Below are 27,253 nucleotides of genomic sequence, written 5' to 3' on the forward strand. Positions count from 1 at the left end.
TAGGTAAGACTCATTGTATTAGGAGTGCTCTTTTATCCCTTACTGAGAAGGTTGTTAAGAACAATGGCTTTTTTCCCATCTATGCCTATAAAGCAGTGACCCCATCTTTGTATTAAACGTAAGCTGTCATTGAGCTGCATTACATGGTTTATATTTGTGGTCCGTAATTACATATGAATTGACTCACTTTTTTCTCAATAATCCTAAGTATTTTAGAGATTAGAAATGGAGATGTATAGGCTAAATGACAGGTCAGATTGGTTGCTTTTTTACAAGGAAACTAAGTTTTTACATTTTTAATTGTTTACATCTTAAATGGTTATGTAAGTACCCATGTTTAGCCTTGATTTTTTTTTCCTCTGGACTTAACAGTGAAAAAAAATGTGGCTTTTTAAGAAAGTTTGGCAGCCTACATCTGGTCTACAAGAAACTTATGTTTACATTGTTAAAAGTATTATCATGGATAGTATTCTTTTTGTGTTTAGAATATTTCTCTGAGGTTGGCAGAGCATATATTTTATGTCAGAATTATTTGCTGTTTGCTTTACATCTCAGGCACTGTTTTAACTTTACAAATCGGGCAACAGGTGCTCAAAAGGAGTGAATTGCTATAAACAGCAAAAGAAACACCAATATCAAATTTAAATATTGAGAAGATGAAAATGCAATATCAATTTTCTAAGAGTATCCATATTTAGGGTGTTAAGAGTACTGAAATAATCTTATGTCTGTTCTCAGGAAGGAGTGCTTTGTTAAGATCAGAATGATGAGTGACAGTCAAAAAAGCTTTCTAGAAAGTCTTTATTTTTCTGATATAATTGCTTTTTGTGGTTATCCCAAAAAAATTTTATAAATTTCATTATTTTTATATGCCTGACTGGAATCCATGAAACAAAAGTATCAGATATAATGAAATCAGATACTACAATGAATTTTTTTATATTTTCAGGAATAAAAAGTGACTGTATACTCTTAACAGGGGTGACAGTTAAAATTTTTCATGAATTTTTAATGATTTATGGTTTTCCATTTCCATGTTTTCTTTATATTCCATCAAATTAAAACTTTCCAGGAATTGTAGAACCATTTAGCATGGTAGCATTTTAAAACCATAACTAGGCAGAATGTGGCTTTTTTGAATCTAAAATGTACGCTCTTTGTATTTTATGAAACTGATATCCTAGTGTCCCATTACCATAAAGAATGATTATTATGCTTTTTTGCAAAGTAAATTTCTATATACTAATGGTAAAATTTCAGGGTTTCGTAAAAGTGGAAAAATTAAAAAAGGTAAGATGTCTTTTGCTTAAAGCTTTTACAGAATTAAATTTGTATTTAATCAAAAGGACTCTCTAGAATCCTTTTCTGGTGATAAAAGCAGGGTATTTTACTTAAAGGAAGTGGAATTACAAGATTTTGGGTTGTTTGTCACCTACTACTTCAAGTAAATACAGTGCATTGGTATGAAATACTTTTGAAATAGTTAAAAAAAATGGAACACTACAGAACCACATACTACTAGGTAGGATACTGAAATGAATGACTGGAAAAACTTTGTGTATTTTTTAAAACCTTCATTTTTGGTCAGCATGAATTTCCTTTAATTATTTTTCCATTTCCAGTAGAAATTTAATGTATCAAGTCAGTATAAAGTTTTATAATTTAGTAATCCTGAATTCCAAGTCATTCAAGATGAAAATGGAAATATAAGTTTATGTAAGAAAATCAGTTTTCTTCTGTAACGTCTAAGTCGTCTTCATCATCTTCATCATCATCTGCTTGTTGATCCTTTCTTAGTCGACAAGTGGATACCTATTAAAAGTTAACACATTAAAAAATACTTGAAAATATTTTTACATGCTTTGTATCTACTTGTATGCTGTTATAGGAAAAAACAGAACAAATATTTCAGAAAAATGTCCATATGTAACAATTTTTAGTAATGTAAAATTCCCTATGAATTATTGTATTTAAGGTTGAAAACAACCACAAAGTTTTTCATTCATCATGTGTATTTTTTTGAATAAAAATTTGAAATTAACCATTTGATTCTAGTTGAATACCAGTATTTCAAGAACATAAAAGACTTTCAGTACAAAGTATAGTTTCAGTTTATGATTAGTGTGAAAAATGGCCTAACTTAAATAACTGTCACAAAAAAAACAGGTATTTGAGAATCATCAAAGCAATGGCAAAAATAAAATATTTCAACTTGTGCAGCTGTAATACTAAACTTTAAAACTAGTATGATTTAAATGGAATGAGTTAAGAAATTTAGGCTTTAGGTTGTGATATTTATCGCTTGGCTCACCTTGCCTCCATACCTTTTTGAGGGTGAATTATAACTCCAGGGGACATTTGGCAATGCCTGAAGACAGTTTTGATTGTCACAACTGGGCATGTGTGCTAGTGACATCTTTTGGGTAGAGGCTAGACATTTGTGCAACATCTATACAACGCACAAGACAGAACAGTACTTACCCTCCTTCGTCAGGTTATCTGGCCCAAAGTCAATAGTGTTGAGGTTGAGAAACCCTGGGATAATGCCTAAAGTGCTACAAAGATGTTAACTAACTTAGGGTAACATTCTAAATAGTCAAAACTTTGTACTATGATAGTAGTTTGGGATTTATGTGTTAGGAACTTACTGCTGGAATAATAAAAATTTGGTTGAGGGGAGAGATGTATAAATACAAAGCAGTAAATAAATGGCTAGAGGATAACCAAAATAGGTGTTGGGTCAGTTTTACCTCAAAGTTGTATTTTGAAAATATTTGGCTCAAGTTTTAATTCTGATGGCTAGATGAAAGGACACACCTCTCTAGATCAGGAGGAATTGGCCTCCTGTTTATTTATTTATTTATTTGTTTGTTTGTTTTGTTTGTACATGCACTGGGTACAGTCAGAAGTGCGGAAGGGTGAGAGAATTCACCAGAGCCAGAGCAGGGAGCAGAGCAGGCAGAAGGGCCGAAGTACACTGCTGAGGGGAGCAGCGGGCGGCAGGAAAAGTCTGCGCGCCATGTGGGACCCTCCTCCAGTGGCCGGGGAGCAGCCGGGGATCGAACCGGCGTTGCAGAGGCTGCGGGCAGCTTCGTAACCCTGCGCTCAACCGCTGCGCCACCAGGGAGGCCCTGGCCTCCTGTTTTTATAAAGCTTTCTTATAACAGCCGTACTGACTTGTTAATATATTTATTACTACTCTTAGACCACAAAGCTGGTGTTTTCTCTGACTATAGGAAAAGGTTGTTGACCCCTCATTCTGCATACCAGGTAACTCAAGGCTTTTGGATGTAGAGTGAAAAAACAGGGTCATTATCTAAAGTTCTTGATTTATGAAAATATTCAGCATAAACTCGCCTTAGGTATAATTTCCAATAACTCTTAATAGTGGGATTAAACCCTAAGTAGTTTGACTTCATAATCTGTGTTCTTCATGTTATACTAGAGAATAAATATAGATTAGCATTCTTCTATCCTTTCCAACCTCTGTTCCCAAGTACTCTGCTTTAATGTGTATTATAGAAAGGTATAAAAAATTACAGATGCATCTAGTGCACCTGTCAAAGAAGGTAAGAAGAGGGTAAATTAAAGAGGTCATATGATAGAAAGAAATGAACAATTCCAAAGGAGCAGCTCATACTCCTTAGATGTTTGGTTTCTAGCTCACCTGTCCTGTTCCAGATACACACTTAGCTGACAGTGATCTCTGAAGAGGTGACTTAGAATTTGCTCTTACAATATCTAAACGAGATGAATAATCTGGTGGATACAGTGAATTTCGGAATACCTGTTGCAAGGATAAAACATCAAGTATATACTAAGCAGTCAAAAGTAGAAAGTCATGTTCAGTTCACGTCTATTAACACTCTTAAAACACACCCCATAAATAAAACTTCAGTTATAAATTTGAAACAATTAAAAGGTCTTAGTTTAAAAGAGCAAAGTTAAAATATTCTATTTGAACCATGTAAGATGAAGATGGGTCCTGAAACAATCACTTGAGAGGTTTTGCTGGGGAAATACGAAAATTCTTACCTTCAAAGGGAAAGTAGGTCAATACGGAGGCTTTAAATGATACCTTTGATTATTTCTGTTCTGCCTATCCTCAAATTTTACCAATTTAACTGCACTGAAGGACTTTTATACACTATCACATAATAAATTAGAATCACTATAATTTATGGATTCTAATCTCAGGGATCTGGAATACTATTACTTGTCAGTTCTTTTTCCTTAAAGTAGTAGTGTCAAAAATCACCAGTCATCTTTGTCTTCACTGACATTGTCCTGAAACAACATTTCCATAAATGATATTTTTAAACTCTTCATGTTCTGGGGATACTATTTATACTCACAGCTCTGTTCTGCTTTTTAACATCTTAAATATTTTTATTTTTTTTTATTATTTTTTAATCTCAGCAAAAATCCCAGAAATTTTTAATAGAAATATTTAGGCAATTCCAAAATAATATCTTAAATATTTTTAAAGGGTTTTACTTGAACCTATTTTTATAAATTTCTCTGAAAGATCTTATCACAGTGTTTAATGGTCATTCTTCAAACAGTTCTCTATACTCTTGTGATAGTCATTTATGGTCCCAACTATCTTTTGTTTTCCTAGACCTAGTGACTATATTAGATTGACCCTTACAATGTAAGGCCTCCCCATACACATAGTAGATCAAGCCAGAAGCCTGGGTATTCTCCCTAACTTTCTCACCTGATGTATGTCTATTTTAATTTACACATCTCTATTTGTAGCTTATTTAGAATTTCCTTAATAAAGATCAAAACACAATGTTTATTAAAAAAGAAAACAAAACTTTGTGGCTCCTGACTACCCAGAATCCAAATGCCTTTTTTATTTTTTATTTTTTTTAAGATTTTTTATTTATTTATAGAAGCACTGGGTACAGTCAGAAGCATGGGAGGATGAGAGAATTCACCAGAGCCAGAGCGGGGAACAGAACAGACAGACTGACGAAACACTGCTGAGGGGAGCAGCGGGCGCGGCTGGAGATGTATGTCGCGCCATGTGGGGCCGTCGCTGGCAGCCCGGGATTGAACTGGCGCTGCAGAGGTTGCGGGCAGCTTTGCAGCCCAGCGCTCAACCGCTGCACCACCAGGGGAGGCCCTCCAAATGCCTTTAGTAAATCCAAGGCTTGAGATCACCCAAATTTGGGCATCCCTGGTGGCGCAAGGGGTTAAGATGCAACCTATGAAGCTATCTGCAGCCACTGCAGCACGAGTTAGATCCCTGGCCAGGGAGCTACCCACTCACCTCTCCTGACTCGCCTGCTGCTCTCCTCAGCAGTGTATATCAGTCCATCTGCCTGTTCTGTTCCCCACTCTGTCTCTAGTGAATCCCTTCACCCCCCCCACACCTCTGGCCGGTACCCCAGTTCTTGTATGCATAAATAAATAAATCCTTAAAAAAAGATCGCCCAAATTTACCCACCACTTTTTACTTAGAATATTAATTGTGGCCTGTATACCTATATGCAAACCTTACTACACGTGGTTACTCAGCGTGGAACCACAGCAAATTTATTCATCTTTTAAGAATCAAGTCAAATGCCACCCTTGTTCTGCTTTCCCTTTTCTTCAGTCAATAGTTCCTACTGTTAATACCCTCAGTTCAGCTTTCATCTCTCTGGTTTGTAACCACACCTTTCCATAACTAGTTGTAAGTTCTTTTAGAGCTAAGAGCCCTGTTTTATCTTTGAACTCGTAGCTTAAGACAATAAGCTGTTCTAAATTCACTTTTGCCGAATGAGTAATATTACCCAAGCAAGGGAATGTCTTTACACGTTTCTTTAAGTCTTTTTTTTTTTTTTTTTTTAAAGATTTATTTATTGGGCCTCCCTGGTGGCTCAAGGGTTAAGCACCGCACTATGAAGCAGTCCACAGCCTCTGCAATATGAGTTCAATCCCCGGCTGGCCAGGGAGCAACCCACATGGTACAGCAGACCTCTCCTGTCTCGCCCGCTGCTCCCCTAAGCAGTGTATTTCAGTCAGTCTGCCTGTTCTGTTCCCCACTCTGTCTCTGGTGAGTCCTCTCACCCCCTGCATCTCTGGTCTGTACCCTAGCTCTTGTATGCATAAATAAATCAATCTTAAAAAAAAGATTTATTTATGCATACAAGAACTGGGATGTAGGCCAGAGATGCAGGGGGTGAGAGGATTCATCAGAGACAGTGGGGAGCAGAACAGGCAGATCTACTGAAATACACTGTTGAGGGGAGCAAGGGGTGAGACAGGAGAGGTCTGCTGCACCATGTGGGTTAGCTCCCTGGCTGGCTAGGGATAGAACTTGTGCTGCAGTGACTTCTGATAGCTTGATAGCCCTGTGTCTTTAACCCCTGTGCCACCAGGGAGGCCCATTTTTTAAGTCTTAAGGAATTGCAGAACAGAAAAGGAATCTGGATGAAACAATGCAAAGAATGCTACTTGTAATGAGGACAATTCAAATGTTACATTAAGAGGTTACTGAAGACCCAGTTACTTTTTCATGTGCACCACTGACATCCTGATAAGATATAAAAACTGGATGACTTATTAACTGATATTTGGAAGGGGTATTTTTGTTAGAACATTAATTTTTAAACTTTTTCTAGCAAAGATAAGATTAAAAGAGGGAAATGGAAGACAATATATAAACTTTAGGAGTCTAAACTGGTTAAAAATTACAATAGAAGAACAGCTTTAGAGAAATATTAATATGTGAGCAATAGTGTATGTTCCAATATGGTCCAAGATCTGTAGGAATGAGTCTCAGTCCTGAATAAGCTCTGAAGGAATTGAATAGAGATATTTAAAGCTGAAAATGATAAGCTTTTTATGTGAAGAACATAAAATGGTTTGCAATATACCTAGAGACCTAATTGCAAAAAGTTACCTAAATTACTTTCAACAGTTCTCATAGATTGCCGAGGAGACTATCAAGTTATTTATTTCTCTGTCCTTTCTGCATATTTTCTCTACTTGTTCCTAAGAAACCTTGTATTTAAAGGACCCTTTCTCTTGGTACCTGTTTGATATAATCTTACTCCCTTGGTTCCACAACTCTTCCCAAACGCCTCCCCTTTTCTCTTTACAATTTCTGTCTGGTCTAATAATAATAGCTCATTACCTATAGTTCATTGACATTTCTACCTCAGGATCTTTGTATATCTGTCTGTGTCCTCTGCCTGAAAATTGTTGCCAGGCATCCTCTTGCTGATCTCTCAAGCTTCTAATTAAGAAAATCATTGGTTCTCCACCCTATTTAGAATCCTATATCACATATCCACAACACACCTTATTTTTTCTTTATGGGGCTGGCTGCATTATAAAACTAGAACAATTAAATGTCTAAACATCCTGGTAGATTTTTAAAGTTTCTGCTTTTACAACTTCGGCCATTTCTAACTTAATAATGCTAAATTCTCAGTATTTAGAATGGTACCAGGCATATAATAGGTGCAAAACAGTTGTTGAATGAACATGTTATAAGTACTAAAAAATCTTTTATAGATAAGGAAACTGAAGAGTGAAGAAGTTAACTTGCTAAATGTTGCCTCATGAGAGTGTGGGGAAGTGAATACTCAACAAATGTATCACACAGCCCTGAGACCTTTAGTTTTTCGTGAAATCTTGCCTCTTAGAAACTACTTAGCTAGCTGATTAGGATTTGGTCGTAACAGTTGTGCTCTCCCCAAGAATATTAAAAAAAAAAGTGTGACAAAAAGATGTTGATGGCCTCTGGAATAAAAGGAAAACTTTGGGGACCAAAGGGCTTGAAGAAACTTTAGTATCAGTTTATTAGAAAACAGATGGCATGTCAAGGATATTAGACAATGGAGACTATTACACCTGTAAAGGGAGCTCCAGTCTTAGGGGTAAAATGCGGAATCAATTTTGAACCTGCTACTCAATGCAGTGTTGTTTCTTACAGGAAACATCATCAAGAGCCATACTTCTGGTAGTAGAGTGTTGAGAGGATGAAAATACAGCATCTATACCAGACTTTTGGGTTTGGGTCCCAGCTGTGTTACTAGCTCTGAGAACTTCTGGGAAGTTTCTTAATCTCGAGGTATCTCTGTTTTTCATCCGTAGAAATGAAGCATAGGTATTTTTATCAAGTTGATGGGAGGACAGTAGCTGACCCAAAGTAATCACTATTAAAATCATTTCTTGTTATTTTACAAATGGCAGATTAAAGATCATGTTTTTCAAAAAGTAAGACATGAAAAGGAATAAAAATTAAGAAATTTTAGAATTTTGAAAGAATGAACATGTAGGAAGCCATCCATTGGCAAACAGCATAACTGATGTAGCTGTGAAATCAGATTTTGGGATATGTACCCTTCTTCACTTTAGTTAAGCTATAATCTGGTTTTACTGAAATAAATTTCCTGGAACCAGCTGAATAGCTAAAGAGAAAGCTGAAGGCTTTCATTTTATGAATAGGTAAGTTTGTAAGAAAAATAATTGGGGAATTTTCAAACTTGTCAAATAGCAGGCACTTTTAAATTCTATCTCTTAAAATAGAGAATTCTGCTTACATCATGAGAGTATATAGCCTTTTTCAGTAAAAAAGATGACATTATTTCTAGTTAGTTAAATGAAATTAAAAAAGTTAAATAGCTTTATTTAGATTCTATTTTCCTAGCTATTAATAAATTAACTCTTGGAACTTTACCATGGTTAATGTGAAAAAGTTGAACAGAAAATCACAAAATTCCAATGTTTGGGAGTGCACATAGTTACATAGAAACCATTTCATTGCTCTAATTTAAGGTATTTTACCCACATAAACTAATGTTCTCAGAAACATTTCCATATTAACAGAACTATGCTTATACATAGGCCTACCTCTAAATCTTCTTCTTCATCAATCTTCTGTATATTTTGGAAGGCAGCAGTATAGACCTCCAAAGCTTTGCCATGAAATAACATTTCAATGGTGATAAATTCTGAAAATATAGTCTGAAAAAGAAAGATCTAAATTTAAATAATCATAATTTGCCTTGTGAAGTGAGTAATTATAACTTACTGTAATTTTGGCATTTTATGAAATACAGAAGTACCTATTTTTCTAAAGGGCAAATAAAGTACAAATGATAGCTGCTAGAATAAAAAGTTACAAAGAAATTTTGCAGCATGTCACCATTCACTTTCCTTCCCCTTTTATAATCAATTCTATTTATACCTTGTAATTGACATTTTTGATAAAAACAAGTTTGACTAAAATGTATGCCATTACGTTACCACTTGCCTGTATTAGAGCAATTCAGTTCTGAAACTGTTATTTTAGTAACTAAAACAGATATTTAAAAGAATGCTTTTTGAATCCCATTAGCTTTTTTCTGAGTATATGTTACTTGTATTCTCTAACCACAAAGGAATTACAGGGTAATAATGGTATTTCTACAGCTGATAATGGCACTTTTGCATAGAACTTTCTAGTTTATATAACTTGTCAGAGTTACTGCTAGAATGTTGACAGTTGGATCTGGATTCCTCAAAGGTTATAGCTCTTACTGAACTATGCTGTGCTTGCTGGAATCAACATTTCTCTCACAAATAAACTGTGCAGGTAGACACTAACTATGATGAAAACTTGACAAGAAGATCATGAGTAAAGAGAATGAAGATGTTTAAATGGGGGTGAGATAGTTTATAGATAGGGAAAGGATGCAAATCATACAAGTTTCCATTAAAATTGGATCTGTTTTTTTTTTTTCACCTTCTTGTCCCTTATCAAAATAAAAAAACAGAGTTATCAATGTAGAAAGAAGTGGGCAGAATAAGAACTGGGTAGTAAAAACCCAAGCATCGTTCTTAAAGGGGCAAGATGGAAAGTATGGGTTAGGTAATAAGGCAATAGTCACAGACCCTCTTCCCTTCATCCCTGTTCTGCTATAGTAACCACCCACACAGGAATGACCTGTACTGTGGTAGATAGCAGACTGATATTCATCAGGGTCCTATGATTGTTTTTCTCCCCCCATTTCCGTTCTTAAGGATTAGAAAAACATTTGAGAGTATTAAAACAGGGTTCCACCCAATGGAAACATCTGTAGTTGAAGATATCCCTTTTGTTAGGCACTTGTATCAGTCTGTACAGAGTGAGCTCTGGTATAAAAGACTTAAAACTATGACTAATAATGACCCTTCATATAGGTCACAGAGGGCTTTGGCATATTGGACTAGCAACTGACTAGCAGTAAACAGCATTATGCAGATCTAGACTAGCCAAAACAATCTTAAAAGGGAACAAAGAAGAGAACTCACACACCTTGATTTTAAAACTTATTACAAAGCAGATGCTAATCAGAACAGTGTGGTATCAGGATAAGGACAGACATGTAGAGCAATGAAAGAGAATGAGAGTCCAGAAACCATGTCACTGGTTTTCAACAGGGGTATCAAGACAATTAAATGGGGAAAGAATAGTTTCTTATACAGATGGTCCTGAAAGAACTGGATTATGATGTAACAGAATGAGGTTTAACCTTTAGCTCACACCATATGCAAAAATTAACTGGATCAGAGACTTGTATGTAACAATGAAAACTATAAAACAGGATAAAACAGGGATAAGCCTTTAATGATAATGGATTTGGTAATAGATATGACACTAAAATCATGCACAGCAAAAGAAACTATAAACTGGACCATCAAAATTAAATACTTTTAGCCTCAAGGGACACACCAAGAAAGTGAAAAGATTACCCACAGAATGGGAGAAAATAACTGCAAATCATATCTGGTAAGGTACTTGTACTAGAATATTTAAAGAATCTTACAACTGAATAATAAAGACAACCCAGTTACAATATTGGCAAAATGTCTAAATAGAAATTTCCTTAAATATATACAAATATCCAGTAAGCATCAGCAGGGAAAGGCAAATGAAAACTACAATGAGATATGACTTTACATCTACTAGGGAGGCTAGAATGAAAAAGTCTGATGAACAGTGAGGGCTGGTGAGAATGCAGAGAAACTGGGACCCTTATATACTTTTGGTGGGAATATTCAACCACTTTGGAAAACAGTCTCACAGTTTGTCAAGTGAGTAAAGATAGTTACTATATGACCTAGCAATTCAGCTAGGTATATACCTAAGAGAAATGCAAATTTATGTCCATACTAAAACTTATGTTATAAAATGTTATAAATGTTATAAATCATAAAAGTCAAAAGGTACAAATGACCCACGTATTAATCAACTGATGAATGGATAAAATGTAATATCCATGTAATTAATGGAATGTTATTGAGCCATGAAAAGAATGAAATACTGATACATGATATAATATGGATGAACTTTGGAAGCATTATGCCAAATGAAAGCTAGTTACAAAAATCATTATTTTATGATTCCATTCATATGAAATGTCCAGGATAGTCAAAACCATAGAGATTTGAAATTAATGTTGGTTGCTTTGGGCTAGGGATATGAGGATGCAGGGAGGCAAAGCTAAAGTATACTAGGTCTCACTTTGAGATAATGAAAATGTTCTAAAATTGAGTGGTGATGATTACATATAGCTGAACAAGCTAAAAACCATTGAGATGTACATTTTAAATTGGAATTTTATAGGATATGGGTTATATTCTCAATTTTTAAAAAAGGAGGTTTCTTTTTTTTTTTTTTGGTGACCATGCGAGCCTTCCCTTTTCCAGAGACAAATACAGTAGACAAAGAGAAAAGCTTGGAAACTCTCTTCTCTGTGTACTCTCCATGGCAGTCCTCTTTCCATGTCCTTTTATTTTGGGGAATTAAAGGCAGTAGGAACTGTAGTTGGAAATCTGTACTCACTCTTTTTGTCCAGTTTAGTTTTATTAATTATTGGTGTTCAGGAAATTAACAACATATATAGAAGGTTCAGCATACAGGTGAACACTGTAGTGAGTAGGCACAAAGTACCTTGTATAAAAAAATCTGGAGGCACGAGAAATTGTGGTGGAGTGAGGATTCCTATCACTAAAACCCTTCACTGGAAATGAAAGGGCTCACACCTCATGTCTCCATATTCATTTTTTAGGTTAAAGCTAATTATTTAAATAAACTTCCTTCTATTCTCCCTCAATTTTAGAGGGGATTTCAGCAACTGCCTATACTCTGCCACCTCGGTGAAGGTATTAGTCCTAGGAAGCTTCCCTAAGTAGCAGTCTACCATTACACAGCAGAGTGTAGAATGAATTAAGAGGCTTTTTAAAAAAAAAAAAAATGCATACAAGAACTGGGGTGTAGGCCAGAGGTGCAGGGTTTGTGTGTGAGAGGATTCACCAGAGAGAGTGGGGAGCAGAACAGGGAAATCTACTGAGATACATTGCTGAGGAAAGCAGGGGCTAGACAGGAGAGGTCTGCTGGGTTAGCTCCCTGGCCAGGACGAACTTATGCTGCAGTAGCTGGTGAAAGCTTGATAGCACTGTGACCTTAACCCCTGTGCCACGATGGAGGGCCTAACCCCCCTCCCATAAGAGGCTTTTAAATACTTTTTGATCTTCAGGATCACACCAGAAACCTCTGAGCCTGGTTTATCAGAAAAATCAAAGGTTTGAAATCCTTTTAAACTATGATAGGAAATTAAAAAAAAAAAGTACAAATGAATGGATTTTTGTTTTATGGATTGTGGAAAAAAATGATGTAAGTGGCAAATGCTGCTTATTTTATTGATAATATAACTTCTGAAAGCAGGATTTTTTTGGTCAATAGTTGTAAAATCACAAAAATGCTTTTTTTTTAAAGCTTACTCCAGGAAAATTTGCAGTGAGCCAAAGGCATCTTTAGATGAGTTGTTTTAAATGTTTTAAGATGGTCATAAGCAATTTTTAAAATCTTTCCAAGATGCCTATGAAAAAGTCACTGAAGACCTTGTGAGGTCCATGAGCCTGAGGTTTCAGATTTAGTAAAGTGTTACAAAAAAATAAAGGTGACACTTAGTGTGATACCACATCACAGTGGATGCAAGTTATATGTTGGCTACCATTATCCTATTTATTGATGATATACAACTATTAGAAAGCTTTATGCTATAAAGTTAATGATAGTATATTATAATGGAAAGCACAGCATTTTAAAATACAGTATTGTTTTATAGCTCAGCTTTGGGCTGTGACATTCTGGGTTAAGTTACTTTATATTTCTGCATAATTTTTATATAAAATATGGTAACATTACTTCATTCTTATGAAATTGCTATATAGTTTAAAAGATAATTTATGTCAAGGGACTGGAATAATGCAGAATACATAAAAATAATAATTGTTAGTTCCCTTTGATTAAGTATTATTAGTGTTAAAAGTAGGCTATCTGGCCTTTGTTTGGGAATGTAGCCCAAACATCATTGATTCCATAAGAAAAATAATATCATTGATTCCATAAGAAATATATACATCATTGATTCCATAAGAAAATAATGTTTTCTATATTTTCACTTGTATTTTTCACATGGGCTATTTATGGGCTAAAAAAAATCATCATAGTATTTTAAATTTTTTATAGTTAAATAAAGCAAAAATATAAAGTTAGGAAACATGTTTTGAATCGAAGAGTTACTTTATTACCTTTATATCCTTTATTTTCTGCTTTTCAAAATTGTCAATAGTTTCCTCCAGATGTCGAGTTGTTCGGGTAGCATCCATTGTAGCTCTTTGTAATTCGGTTTCTGCCTACAAAAGTGTTCCCCAACCAAAGATACAGAAAAATCAAGTTGGAATTTATTCAGCTGAGTCATCTGTAAATGCTATCATAGCACTACTGGCTTTTTGGCATAAGTGTAAATTGTTCAGTGTATTTTGCTGCATAAAATAAAAATGTTCTACATTATAAACACATGCAGCAAAAGAATTTTAAATCTATTAAGTGACATGGTCATGATCTCAAGCAAAAGAACTCTTTCCTTTCATAAAATAATTTTTTTCAATATCACCCTTGGACAATTTACTACAGAACAATATTCTATATTTCTGCTTTCACCTGTCACTATCTGTCCCATTTGTCATACTATTCTTTTTATTCACTCTTCTTACCCTTTCTCACCCCAAAAGAAAAGACTTGTAACATAAGTATTTTCATAAATATTTTTAATTTTCTAGTTCTCCCAGTGTATTAAATGTTTCTAACACTGTAATATCCTCATCAGATAGCTAGAATAAATTACAAATATTTATTTTAATATGGGATTTCTATTTGAATGTTCTTATAAGCTAATAATTACTATAATATATATATTATAGCTTATAATTACTTATAAGTTATATTATTAGCTTGTAATATAAGTAATTATATAATAGTAACAATGTTACTGTTTAATTAATACCTATTACAAAATATGTATCTCAGAAACTAATAAATTAGATGGCAAGTCTAATGCTTTGCTTAACACATGCTAATGACAAGTATTGATGCTATCTAGGTCAATGTTATATGATCTGTTTGGTGGCCACTAGGCACATGTGGCTACTGAAATTTAAATCAATTAAAATTACATGAAAATTTTAAAAACTTGTTACTCATTTATTCTAGTTACAGTTCAAGAGTTCAAAAACCATATATAATGGCCACAGTAAGATATAGAACAATTCCAATCTAATCATGTATTTCTGTTAAAAAAAGCATCTCTTCTTTAGAACAATAGTTACTCCAAAATATTTAATTTTTTTGTTAAGCAGTTAGCATAGAGATTAAAAAAGACATATTCCAATTTTCTGGTTAAATTCTTTCTAATAAAGTTTTGTTTACTTTGCTAGTAGTGTATCACATATTATCATTTAAGAGTTAATTCATAGAAAAAAGCTTATACTTGTCATCAAAGTTTTGCAACATATAATATTCTGACATTTGGTTTCTTTCCCAAGAAAATGTTTAAAATGAAATAAGTAAAAGGGTTTACTACAAGGGTCCATCTCTTGACACACCACTTTATTACCCACCTGTGACTGAAATTTTTCATAAAGGAAAAAATACATTTCAAAGAACAATTTTTAAAAATAAATTTAAATCATATACCCTTACAAAATTCTATGTTCTGCAATTAGATCATTACAACTTTGTATTAATTGTACAGTCTTAAAATTAGGTTAATTCAAATACACAATTTCAACATACTAAGCATTAAAAAATATATTCATACCTCAAAGATTTCAAAGTGTGTGTTTGTGTGTGTATACATTTGTCATGTAGGGTATAAAATTTTTAAAAACCATATAAACTTGACTTTTAGTCATAATCAGTAATCAAAAACAATTTATTATTGGGCTTGGGATTTTTAACAATATAAACTTACCATGGGAAAATCAAAATGAAAGTGATTTCCTTTGAAAATCAATATGAAAAATTTCTAAGTTACTTGATGCATGTCAAACTTTTACTAATGAGAATACTCAAGCAGAGTAATTTCCCAATACTGTTTATTACATGGACTGATGTAATTCTTTCAGCTACTTTTGGCTTACATATTTCCCCTCCATTTGAGAATTCTGTTAAAATTTTTACAGGTTGTTAAGAGTTGGCTAAACTAGAAAAGTGTGGAAGCAGAACTCGTGGCTGAGATATCCGTATCTTAATATTTCACCATCTAGCAACTTCTTAAAGTCAACATTTCTTAGTCTCAAATTCTTTTACTTCAGCATTGCAACTTGCCTACACACAGCTATTTTTAGCAAAGAGGATATAGATTTCTATTATTGAAAATTCTTCAAAAATCCTATAATGTACCAATTTGAGTAGGAAACACTTTTGATTAAAATATACTATATGACTCTAAGGATGTAAATATATTTAATGGAATAAGTTATGAGTGAACAATGGTTTTAAATAGGATGAGTTAGGTTAGTGTTTTTCAAATTTTGTTACAGGGGTTTTGGGGGCTGGGCAGGCAGTCTGGGAACAATTTACCCCATCCTCTTCTATCAGAGCTACTTCATTTTATTTTACACATTGACTTTAATGTGCTTCTTTTTAATAGATGAATTCTAAGGGTTTATCTAGGTAAACATTATATGATGCTATGATTGCATATTTTTATATTTGTATTGAATACATTATATGTGTATTTACACTGTCTTTTATTTTCTTGTCTCAGATTGTCAAAATCAACTGGAGTCACAGATCTTTCCCAATGAATGACTCAAACAATTCACTGATAGTAATAATCTATTCAGTTGTTATTTATTTCCCCCCATATGAATACACAGACATGATTCTAGGTATAAGACTACCTCCTCCACAGTAGTTTTTATAGTAGAGCATCTAAGACAGCCAGATTCTTTGCCTTACAAGCAGATTTATTTCTGTATTGACTGTCCATCCCAATACCCTTTATTCAGTCTTGCCAATTGCTCAAGATTCTACATTTAGATTTTAGGTTTCATCCTTCAGGTACTCTCCTCCAAACAAAACGACAACATACTAACCTCTGGCTTAATTCTTAAATCTGTGACACTCCCTGGCCACACCTTATTCTCTAGTTGTCAGTTATGAATTTTCTAGTATTCCTTGGTGTGTCTGATTTGCTTATAGAGTATGTCCATACTCTGTAATCTCCAGTTTGCAGATGTTAAGTCTCAACTGCATTCTAGATGTTCCTATCCCAGCCTTCAATGGGCAGCCCCAGCCCTTTGGCTGCCCACTTTTATTACAAGGTTGGGCTTATGTACCTTTGGTACAAAGGAAGGAGGACCAGGCAATTGTCATAGAACCAATTCGCTACCCTCAGGAATGGAGGTGTTCTGGAATCTCTAACGCCCCCAAAGAATCACTCCTCAAATGGTTTCTGGCTGAGCTGGGCAGTAAAAACCTTAAGGAAGCAGGAAGGAGACATAGAAGAAAGAATAGGAAAAAGGCAGTGGGAAAAATTAGTACTTTCTATACAATTGTACCTCTCCCAGTGCTGGCAAGTAGGTATTATTTTCTATTCCATTTTGTCATAAACAAAGCACATTCTAAGTTAAGAAATAGTCATTCTTAACAGAAGAACCTTGTAATAGTAGATACTCCTTAATCTAGATTTGTTTCTAGCTGTGGAATCTCAATTATACACCTTCCTTTCTCAAAAGTAGGGCAGAGAGAGTACTGATATATTAAGATTAAAGATAGATCTTTATACATTCATCTTATAATTAGTCATGTGGGAAAAAGCTCCAAATTTTGAATTTGGATGCTCTATAAAGCATCTACATTTATAAGTGCTTTATTTTTTGAACATCTATTATGAAAAACAAGAAAGGGGATTGAATTAAGTGGTATATTTTCTTTAAAATGAGCTTTTTATTTATTTATGCATACAAAAACTGGGGTGTAGGTCAGAGATGCAGGGGGGGGGAGAGGATTCACCAGAAACAGAGTGGGGAGCAGAACGGCAGATCCACTGAAATACACTGCTGAGGGGAGCAGTGGGTAAGACAGGAGAGATCTGCTGAGCCATGTGGGTCAGCTCCCTGGCTGGATGTCGAACAGAACTCATGCCTCAGTGACTGGGGATAGCTTGATAGCACTGAAACTTTAACCCCTGCACTACCAGGGAGGTTCTAAAATGAGCTAATTTCTGTAGTGAGAATTTCTAAATGCATGTATTTCAGTTAATCTTTATATTCCAATCTCTGCCCATTTAAGAGTAGAAATGTAAAATTTCAGTATGTATTTACTTGTGTATGCATACCTTACAAAACATTTTTTTAAAGACCCAAATTCAAAGGATACAATAACATGCCGATCAGATGGATTGCGCTGGCGTGTTCTTTCTAATTGAGTTAACTGCTTAGCTTCTCGATTCCTTGCTGTTAATGTTGCTTTGAGGTCATCCTGCAAATAAGCATTTTTTGGTTAATAAAAATCTTTGATATAAGAAATGAAATCCACACATTGTGTTTTAAAAATAGGATAATCCTCTTTGTTTTATGCAGGTACCATCCCCATAGTAATCATTACTGTTACATAACCAGTGTGTGTGTCTTTGTGGGTGAGAGTGTATACATGTGTGTTATCCTCTCAAAATAGTAACACAGACAAGATTTCAGTGCAAACTTATAACTATATAGACTATTATATGTATTTATGTAACATTTGGATGGTTATGGCCATTACATGTGTATATGTGTTTGTTAAAATGCAAGGAACATTTAAAAGGGGAGAATTTTACTGCATATAAAAAATACCTCAGTAACTTAAAAAATACAAAGTTTGCTACACTCATTTTTAGCCTGCATGTTATTGTCAACTTTAAAATAGAAATGCAAACATTCGTTTAGAAAAATAATTTGTCTATATATTACTCATGACTGCAAACACAAATATTTTAGAGCTTTCACAATAATGCTTCATGTTGCTACATAGTACATTTAGTAAGTTCATTTAAAATATTCCATTAAAGGATTAAAGAACTAGACATAAGACCTGAAACCATAAAATACATAGAAGGAAATACAGGCGAAACACTACGTGATACGCACATCAAAGACATCTTTACAGACACATCACCCAAAGCAGTGATAGTGAAGGCAAAGATAAACAGCTGGGACTACATCAAATTAAAGAGCTTCTGCACAGCAAAAGAGACAATAACAAAAACAAAGAGAAACCCCACAACTGGGAGAACATTTTTGCACACAACACTAATGATAAAGGACTGATCACAAAAATCTGCAAAGAGCTGATGAGACTCAACAACAACAAAGAAAACAGTCCAGTCAAAAAATGGGCAGAAGAGCTAAAAAGAAACTTCTCGGAAGAGGAAATGCAAATGGCCAACAGGCATATGAAAAAATGTTCAAATTCACTTGTAATCAGGGAAATGCAAATCAAAACTACCATGAGATACCATCTTACACTAGTGAGAATGGCACATATTAAAAAAACTAGCAACAACAAATGTTGGCGAGGGTGTGGAGAAAAAGGAACTCTCCTGCACTGTTGGTGGGAGTGCAAATTGGTCCAACCACTATGGAGAGCTGTGTGGAGATTTCTGGACCTACTAAACATAGAGCTTCCATATGATCCAGCAATTCCACTCCTAGGTATTTACCCAAAGGACACAGAAACATCAATTCCAAAGAGCACCTGCACCCCTATGTTTATAGCAGCACTGTTTACAATAGCTAAGCTTTGGAAACAACCCAAATGCCCAAAAATAGATGACTGGATCAAGAAGATGTGGTACATATATACCATGGAATATTACTCAGCATTCAAAAAAGATAAACACATGCAATTTGCAGCAACATGGATGGCGCTGTAAGGGATCATGCTCAGTGAAATAAGCCAGAAAGAAAAAGAAAAATACCGGATGGTCTCACTCATAGCAGGAATCTAGAAAACTTAAATAAGGGACCAGGAAAATGAATAACTATAAGAAAGTGAAAATCAAAATCAACAAGCAACTATGAACCAGAGACACTCTATGGGGGGTGGGGGGCGGGGAGGGGAGGGATTGGGGTCAAAATAAGGGGGTTGCAATTGTATGGGGAATATAAAAATAAAATTTATTAAAAAAAATTCCATTAAATTCTAAGAAATGATGCTCCAGAGTGTGCAGAAAGAATGATTCAACACTATTTTGTGTATTTTATTAAAAAATATTTACTGGAGGGCCTCCCCGGTGGCGCAGCGGTTGAGCGCTGGTTTGCGAACCTGCCCGCAGCCTCTGCGGCACCGGTTTGATCCCCGGCTGCTCCCCGGCCACCAGAGGAGGGTCCCACATGGCGCGCAGACCTCTCCTGCGGCCCGCTGCTCCCCTCAGCAGTGTACTTCGGTCCTTCTGCCTGCTCTGCTCCCTGCTCTGGCTCTGGTGAATTCTCTCACCCTCCTGCGCTTCTGACTGTACCCAGTGCATGTATAAACAAAACAAGCAAATAAATAAATACATAAATAAATAAACATGCCTCTATAAAATTAAAAAAAAAAATATTTACTGGAAACCTCATACTCTTTGCCAGAATATTTGCTAATAGTAGAAAAAAATGAATTTACTTACTCGTTTCATTTTTACAATGCTTCCATAAGCTTTCAAAGGTTCAACTACTTTGGCTTCAAGTCTTTCAACCTATTAAAAATTATTATAAAATATAACTGAAAAGAAATGTAAACATCAAAATTCAAATTCTGAAATAAAACCCGTGTTATAACAAGAACATAATTACTACACAGATTTTTTTTACAAATTTTGATTAAAATGTTACAGTTTAACTTGACTTTATAAATAATTACCAGAAGTGCGTAAGATTCTGAACTAAACTCACATTAAAAACCATTAAAATATACAGTAAACACACATGCAGAAAAACACCTAGTATTCAATATGACAAGAAATGTCTCAGGTTACCAAGGAGTTTATTCTTGCTACACCATTATCCCTGAATTATTACTTTTCTACCTTAAAGTAGTAGCTCTTAAGTAAGTTTTGAAGACATCTCAGATTTTAATACAGCTACCACTTTCAGTGTGTACCATGGTGTTGACTACTATACACACATTATCTTTGAAATGTAACAGTCCAACTTACCAGATAAGAACATCAAAGCTGAAAGATAAAATGTATTGTAAATATTTAGAGCAACACAATCCTTGAAAGCAACAAAGCTAAGAGAGACCACTGTATTCACTACATATTTTTCCTGGGAAGTCATTTGTAAATTATCAAAGTTAGAGATCATGATAAATGGTCTCAGTGTTGCTGAGTTGTCAAACTATGGCTGATCTCTCTTTAATTTTAGAACTAAACAGTTTTTCTTACACATTACAATTTTTATCACATTTTGAGTAATGGCTTCTTTTACTAATAGTACTAGAAGAAGGCATTGAAGAAACATAATAAAGGTTAAGTATATAACTATAACATAAGAAAAATAACTCTTGGATATTAAAATTTTCTTTTTTAGAATAGGTAATACAGGATGATCTATATTTAATAAATGATCATATATTATTTTTGTAGCAGGAAATCCTTTTTTAATACATGCATATCTAATTAATGAATATATTTTAATTTCATATTGATTTTTCTTTAGTTTCTATAAGCAAAACGTATATGAATATTTCATTTTGAAAGATTTTAGGAAAATGAAGAAAATTAACCTCTCATTGAGCATTTAAATATTAGGAAGCTTAAAATCAAAACGATGACTATTCAGGATAGTTTATACCATTTCTAATAATCCATACACTGACTTATCAGTGTATGGATTATTCATCCTTTTTCTGTTCTCCTTTTTGTTGCCTACCTTTTGTTCATTGTTCATTAGCACCTCCACCATTTGGTAAGCAAGGGAAATAAAAAGGAGAACAAATGTAAATCAATTCACTTTGCTATTTGATAATGGCATCAAAGTTTTCTAGAAAGAGGCATTGGAATTATTGCCGAACATGGGGTTTTAGGATTATCTCTAGGTATAAATTATTTTCGAAACGTTAAGTCTCCAGTTATGTATAACTGAGAGTTGCTTATTCATTACAGAAGAATTGTCAATTGATAAGAATTCAACATTTTCCCAAAAAGTATCCCCAAATGAAATTACTCCTTAATTTTCTATATGAATAGCAATTACATATTCAAAGATCTTCATCCTCTCTATTTGATAATTGAAATCTCTCTTTTAGGCTTTAAAAAAGGACCCAAAACACTGATGAGTAAAATACTAAAAAAAGCAATGCAGCTCTAACAGGGCAACTTGTGACACCTTAACCTGTTTCTGAAACCTAATATAAATAAATATAAGAATATAGGGAAAGTGCTTATGAGGTGTTAAAGGAACAAGGGGGCTTTTAGATAAAAACAATTACAACAGAACCTTGCTTCTTTCCCCAGCAGCAAAACAAAAACAAAAACCAAAGCAAAAACCTCCGCAAATTCTCAGTACTGGTTTGCATCCACGATAGAAATCAGAGCTTCTTTTTCAGGTCACCTTTCCAGAGCAAAGACCTCTTGTCCATTTATTACTAGTTCACCCACAGTACAGTTCCCAACATCTTCCATTTCCAGACATAACGTTAAAGCATACTTACCTGCACACAAGACACAAATCATGCTTCTTTTCTTCCCTATGGGTACTGTGTACCACCCCTCTAAGTAGCTACCCTTGGCCAAAAGTTGGCAAGTGGGGAAATTCAAGACTTCAAGACACCCTAATGTTTAGCGTGAAAAATGGTAAAATCGCTGAAAGCTGCCCTTTAATAGACTCACACAATGTTACAGACATGAAAATGTGTGTTGGCCACTGAAGTTGGGCAGATTACACGTGAAAAGTCTTCAGGGGTGCTTCATCCACAACTTCAGGGCTCATTCTTAACAATGACGCCGAGACCTCAGGCCATACCTCTGCCTGTCGATAATCCTGAAGTTTGGCAAACTCGTCCGCAAAGTTTTTCAGTCCCTGCTTTAAATGTGGGGTCTCTGTAGAGGCATACATGTTGATTTCATTCACCAGGAGGTCTGCTTTGTCTCGCAGTCTGGCAGTTTTCCGCACGTAGGCAGCAAAGATTTGGCACAGCTCTCCGAAATGCTTCTCCACGTTGGTGACAGCATCTTGCAGTTGTCTGGTCTGAGCGTCCCTGGAGGAAAAAGTGACACAAACATCAATTCTTATTAGAGACGAGATGGCTTCCTCTTCACGTCCCTCTGACAGGCAAACATTGCCGGGTCATTCTGCAGCTCCCAAGGCAAACGCCGCCTACGATCTCACCGGCTCCCGTCCCCTTGGCCCTCCCGCCGGGCCTGGCCTCGCCTCTGGGCAGGGGCGCGCAGAGAGGCCGACCCGGCCCGCCCGCCGCTGAGCGGGCGGCGGCGGCCCCGCTGCACCCCCGGGCACCGGCCCGCCCGGCGGAATCCGCACCGCCCGGAACCGCGCTGGGGCCGAAGCCCGGGGCGCACGGGAGCGGCGTCCCCCCGGCCCGGGGCGCCCCCCGACCCGGCGGCGCGCTGCAGCCCGGGGAGCCAGGCCCTGGCGCGCAGGGGGCCCGGCCAGCGCCGACCCGAGGGAGACACCGGGCGCGCAGGCCCCGCGGAGAGAGGCGCCACTTCCCCGCCCGGGTCCTCGCGCGGGGGCGTCGGGCAGGTAGGGCCCCGGGGCTGTTACCGGCTTTCCAAGCTGCGCCTCAGCATCTTGCCCCGCGGAGGCCGGGGGACCCGGGGCTGGGGCCCAACGACTGGGGCTCCGCGGCGCCGGGCTCGAGCTGCGGCCCGAGCCGCCGCCGGCAGCCAGAGAGCCCGCCCCGTGCGCCGCCGCCGCGCCGGCCCCGCGTTTCCACGGCAACGCGGCGCGCGCCCCCGCGGTCAGCGCGGGTGGCGGCGGGAGCGCGGCGGGGGCGCGGGAAGGCCCCAGCCTCGCGGGGAAGCCCCGGGCGGGCGGCGCCCCCTGCGCGGGGTCCTGCGCGCCCCGCAGTCTGGATCCTCGCGATGGCGGGTGCCGGCTCCTGGGCCGCCCTTGCGTCCTCCTGCAGCCCGGCGCCCGCCAAACACCCGCCTCCGGCTTCTCCAGGCTGGGCTGCGAGCACAGGAGGTAAAAAGTCCATCAACCAGGCACTGGGACGGGACCAGAAAGCTTAAGGTCACTGGGGAACCAGTCTCTACTTATGTGACATCTAGTCTCAGAACTTGGCAGCTTCTCTGTGGAATCTGAAAATGTGGGTACTGGGAAATTGCTTTTGGAGGAGCAGTGCTTACTTTGTTACCCTTAACTTTTCATTTATTCAGCAAATATTTGGTTACACCATCCCCCTCCTCCCTTTTATTTTGCGGAAAAAATTGTGTTAGATGCTGGGATACAAGATAAGGATGCATCCTTCTTGCTCCCACCCCACACCAAAGGACTTAAGAGTTTGATCAGGAGAGACACAAACCCTAACAGTACCCCGAGAGAAGCCAGAGGCACCCATATCCTTTCGCTCCTCTTCCCTTGGTTTAGGAGGCTCTCTATGACCCTTGACAACTCCCATGTTTCCCCTCTTTCAGAGGGCTGGCGATAGGACCCCCTTTTCTGTAGTAGACTCTGTTGATTCTGTGCCATCTCTCGTAGTCTAGACTTTGTGCTCTTGGAGGCAGAGGTAGTGTACGTAGCGTTTAGGTGGTGGTTGCTATTTGTATGGAGGCATCAAAAGTTTATTTTGGACAAATGGATGTCCATGGGCCTTGGTTAGCTCTCTTACTGTCTCCTGTTACAATGCATACCTCTCATCTTCCTTCACATTCATTTGGCAAGTTACCTGTTGAATGCCTGTGTGTTCTGGGCATGTTGGGCACTCAGCGGCAAGTGATAACCTAAAATCAGCAGTCTTAGCTCTTGTAGAGCTCACTCTCTTGTGGCAACCATAGACAGTGAGCAAAGGGACACACTTAACAGTGCCAACGAGGTACTGGCTATGTATCAGCTTTTGCTGTGTAATGAACACTAGGAAATATAGTGGCCTATGACAATTCTTTAGCTAATTCAGGCTTCTGTGAGTAGGCTGGATGGTTCTTCTGTTTTGGGTTGCTAAGCTGGACTCTCATACCTTTCTGGTCAGCTGCTGGGTGTGCTGGTAGCTGGGTGATCTCACATCACCTCAGTCTTAAGTCTGGAGTGGGACAGCTACCAGCAGGGCCAAGTACTTGTGCAACATATTTTTCTTTCTCCAACAGGCCAGCCTGCCTCTTTTGCATGGTTACAGGATTCCCAAACAGCAAGGCAGGATGTGTCCTACTTCACAAGAGCCTTTAGAATCTCTGCCTGTGTCGCATTTGCTGCTATCCTGTTGGTTAAAGCAAGTCCTATGGCCTAGCCCAAAGTCAGAGTGGGAGGGCATTCAATTTATTATGGGTAGGGGTGGTTGGTAGAGGGACGGATGAATTAGTGGCCACTTTTGCAATGCAGCACAGGTACTAAGGACCCTGAATCATTCGTTTTCCTCAAACAAAGCTTTTTATTGGCAAGTGGTGCCATCTTGGAGAAGGGCAGTTAGTACTTAAAAAAATCATCTCCCCAAGGAGAGTGAAAGAAGATTATAAAGGAAAGAAAGAAATGAGGAGATATGTGCAGTGTGGGGTGTGGAGGAGGGAGGGTTCTTCAGTTTCAGGTATAGGAGGGTGCTGGGTCCTCCAGGGATAGTCTCACATAATTACTGATGGCATTTCTGAAATAGTTGCCCTTTTCTGCATCATCAATTTAAAATAACCCATGGGTGTTCATCAGACACTCATGTTATTAGCATCCTCAGAAGGAACAGAAATATTTCATTAAGCACTGAACAGCCCATTACTATGGCCCTGAGGAATGTGATTCCTAAGACAGGGATCAGGTCATGGTCCTTCACTCAGGCCCCAGAGTGCAGAATCTCTGGGAATTATCGTTCCAGTGGAATGAAGGGTCCCATGGAGGCAAAGAATTACATTAGCATCATTCACTTATTTATTCAGCACCACTTACTGAGAACTTGTGTTGTGCTGGATTTACTATTCTTCAATTCAAGAACACAGCTGGATCAGTTTTCAGACTTTTTTTCTAGTCTGATTTCTTTGGTACTTTAGAGAAAATGATGTCATGAAAATTAGACTATTTTATTTAAATTACATTATTATTTTACTAACCTAAGCTTCTGCTCTCCTCCCCACATTTCCTATTTAAGAAATGAAAGGAAAAATGTAAAGTGACCAACTATATATGTATTTTTGGCATAAACAGCAGGTTCATGCCTAAGCAATAAAACTTCAAATGCAGCTGCTCTGTGTTAGGTAGTTTGTCAGTTGTTTTAATGCTGACAGAAATTAAAACTTCTCTCAGGAAATAGATGTAGTTTTTTTGTTTCTATTTTCTTGTTCCTTAAGTATTCAATATTTTGCTGAAGTTATAGTGACTCCCTCTGGTGGTGAATTTAACCCTGAAAATTTGTTAGGTCAAGCACTGAATCCAAGGAGATAGAATAAAACTGCACGAGACTCATATAGAAATCACCTATAACTGGTTTTATTCTTGGTGTGTTAGGGAGGGTGTATCATTAAGTGAAAGTACATGCGCTTTGATGGGCTCTGAGATTTCACCCTTGGATTTAAGCATAGACTCCATCTCTCAAGCATTAACGTGTATCAGTAAGTCTTACCTCGAGGGCATATTAAAACACAGCATTCTAGACTCCAGCCCCAGAGTTTCTGATTCTGGTGGTCTGGAGTGAGAACCAAGCATATGCTAATGTAACACTTTCTCAGATAAATACCTGTGCTGCTGGTGTAGGAACCACACTTTGAGAAGCATACTTTGAGATACATAGAGTGATGAAACTAAGCCTTTCTTTCCTCAAAGTTTAGCCATTGGGTGATTTGAGGATCAGTAGTGCATTGTGTGGTATCTGACATAGTAAGCACTTTATGGAGGTTAGCTCCTATTAATATCATAGAGTCATATCATTAATATCATAAGACTAATGGTGGTGACTAATGAAGGCATGAAGACTAAAGGTGGTGTCCTGAATGGGACAACCCATAATCATGCCTAATAATGTTGAACCTCTTTTCATGCTCTTATCAGTCGTTTGTATATCTTCGTTGGAGAAGTATACATTTAGATATTTACCCATTCATAAAATGGGTTATTTGTTTTTTTATTTCTGACTTACAAGAGTTCTTCACGTATTTAGATAAAAGTTCTTTATCAGATATATGATTTGCCAATATTTTCTCCCATTCTATAAATTGTCTTTTCCATTTCTTTTTGGTGAATGGCACATATTAAAAAAATTAGCAACAACAAATGTTGGCAAGGGTATGGAGAAAAAGGAACTCTTCTGCACTGTTGGTGGGAGTGCAAACTGGTCCAACCACTATGGAGAACTGTGTGGAGATTTCTGGACCTACTAAACATAGAGTTTCCATAGGATCCAGCAATTCCACTCCTAGGTATTTACCCAAAGGACACAGAAACATCAATTCCAAAGAGCACCTGCACCCCTATGTTTATAGCAGCACTGTTTACAATAGCTAAGCTTTGGAAACAACCCAAATGCCCAAAAATAGATGACTGGATCAAGAAGATGTGGTACATATATACCATGGAATATTACTCAGCATTCAAAAAAGATAAACACATGCAATTTGCAGCAACATGGATGGCGCTGGAAGGGATCATGCTCAGCGAAATAAGCCAGAAAGAAAAAGAAAAATACCGGATGGTCTCACTCATAGCAGGAATCTAGAAAACTTAAATAAGGGACCAGGAAAATGAATAACTATAAGAAAGTGAAAATCAAAATCAACAAAAAACTATGAACCAGAGACACTCTATGGGGGGTAGAGGGCGG

General features: G+C 37.1%; 1 protein-coding gene across 1 annotated transcript; it reads right to left on the bottom strand.

The window, feature by feature from the left end:
• Positions 1 to 1,564: 1,564 nt before the first annotated feature.
• Positions 1,565 to 23,162, bottom strand: CIBAR1 (CBY1 interacting BAR domain containing 1). Its single transcript, XM_037504193.2, has 9 exons — positions 23,065 to 23,162; positions 22,306 to 22,540; positions 19,968 to 20,036; positions 17,699 to 17,800; positions 14,932 to 14,937; positions 13,564 to 13,668; positions 8,857 to 8,970; positions 3,668 to 3,787; positions 1,565 to 1,812 (listed from the first exon to the last, which is right to left on the bottom strand). The coding sequence occupies exons 1-9, from the start codon at positions 23,088 to 23,090 to the stop codon at positions 1,726 to 1,728; spliced, it is 864 nt and encodes a 287-aa protein (XP_037360090.1). The 5' UTR covers positions 23,091 to 23,162; the 3' UTR covers positions 1,565 to 1,725.
• Between the last annotated feature and the right edge of the window lie 4,091 nt (positions 23,163 to 27,253).

The sequence above is a fragment of the Talpa occidentalis genome, unplaced genomic scaffold, assembly GCF_014898055.3.
Source record: "Talpa occidentalis isolate TD23 unplaced genomic scaffold, MPIMG_talOcc4v2.1, whole genome shotgun sequence".
NCBI lineage: Eukaryota > Metazoa > Chordata > Mammalia > Eulipotyphla > Talpidae > Talpa > Talpa occidentalis.

Coding starts and splice junctions, on each gene's coding strand:
- CIBAR1 (XM_037504193.2), bottom strand. CDS start 23,090: ATGCTGAGGCGCAGCTTGGAAAGCCG. Junction 20,037..22,305: donor AGGATTATCGACAGGCAGAG/GTATGGCCTGAG, acceptor AATTTTTAATAG/GTTGAAAGACTTGAAGCCAA. Junction 3,788..8,856: donor ATGAAGAAGAAGATTTAGAG/GTAGGCCTATGT, acceptor TCCTTGCAACAG/GTATTCCGAAATTCACTGTA.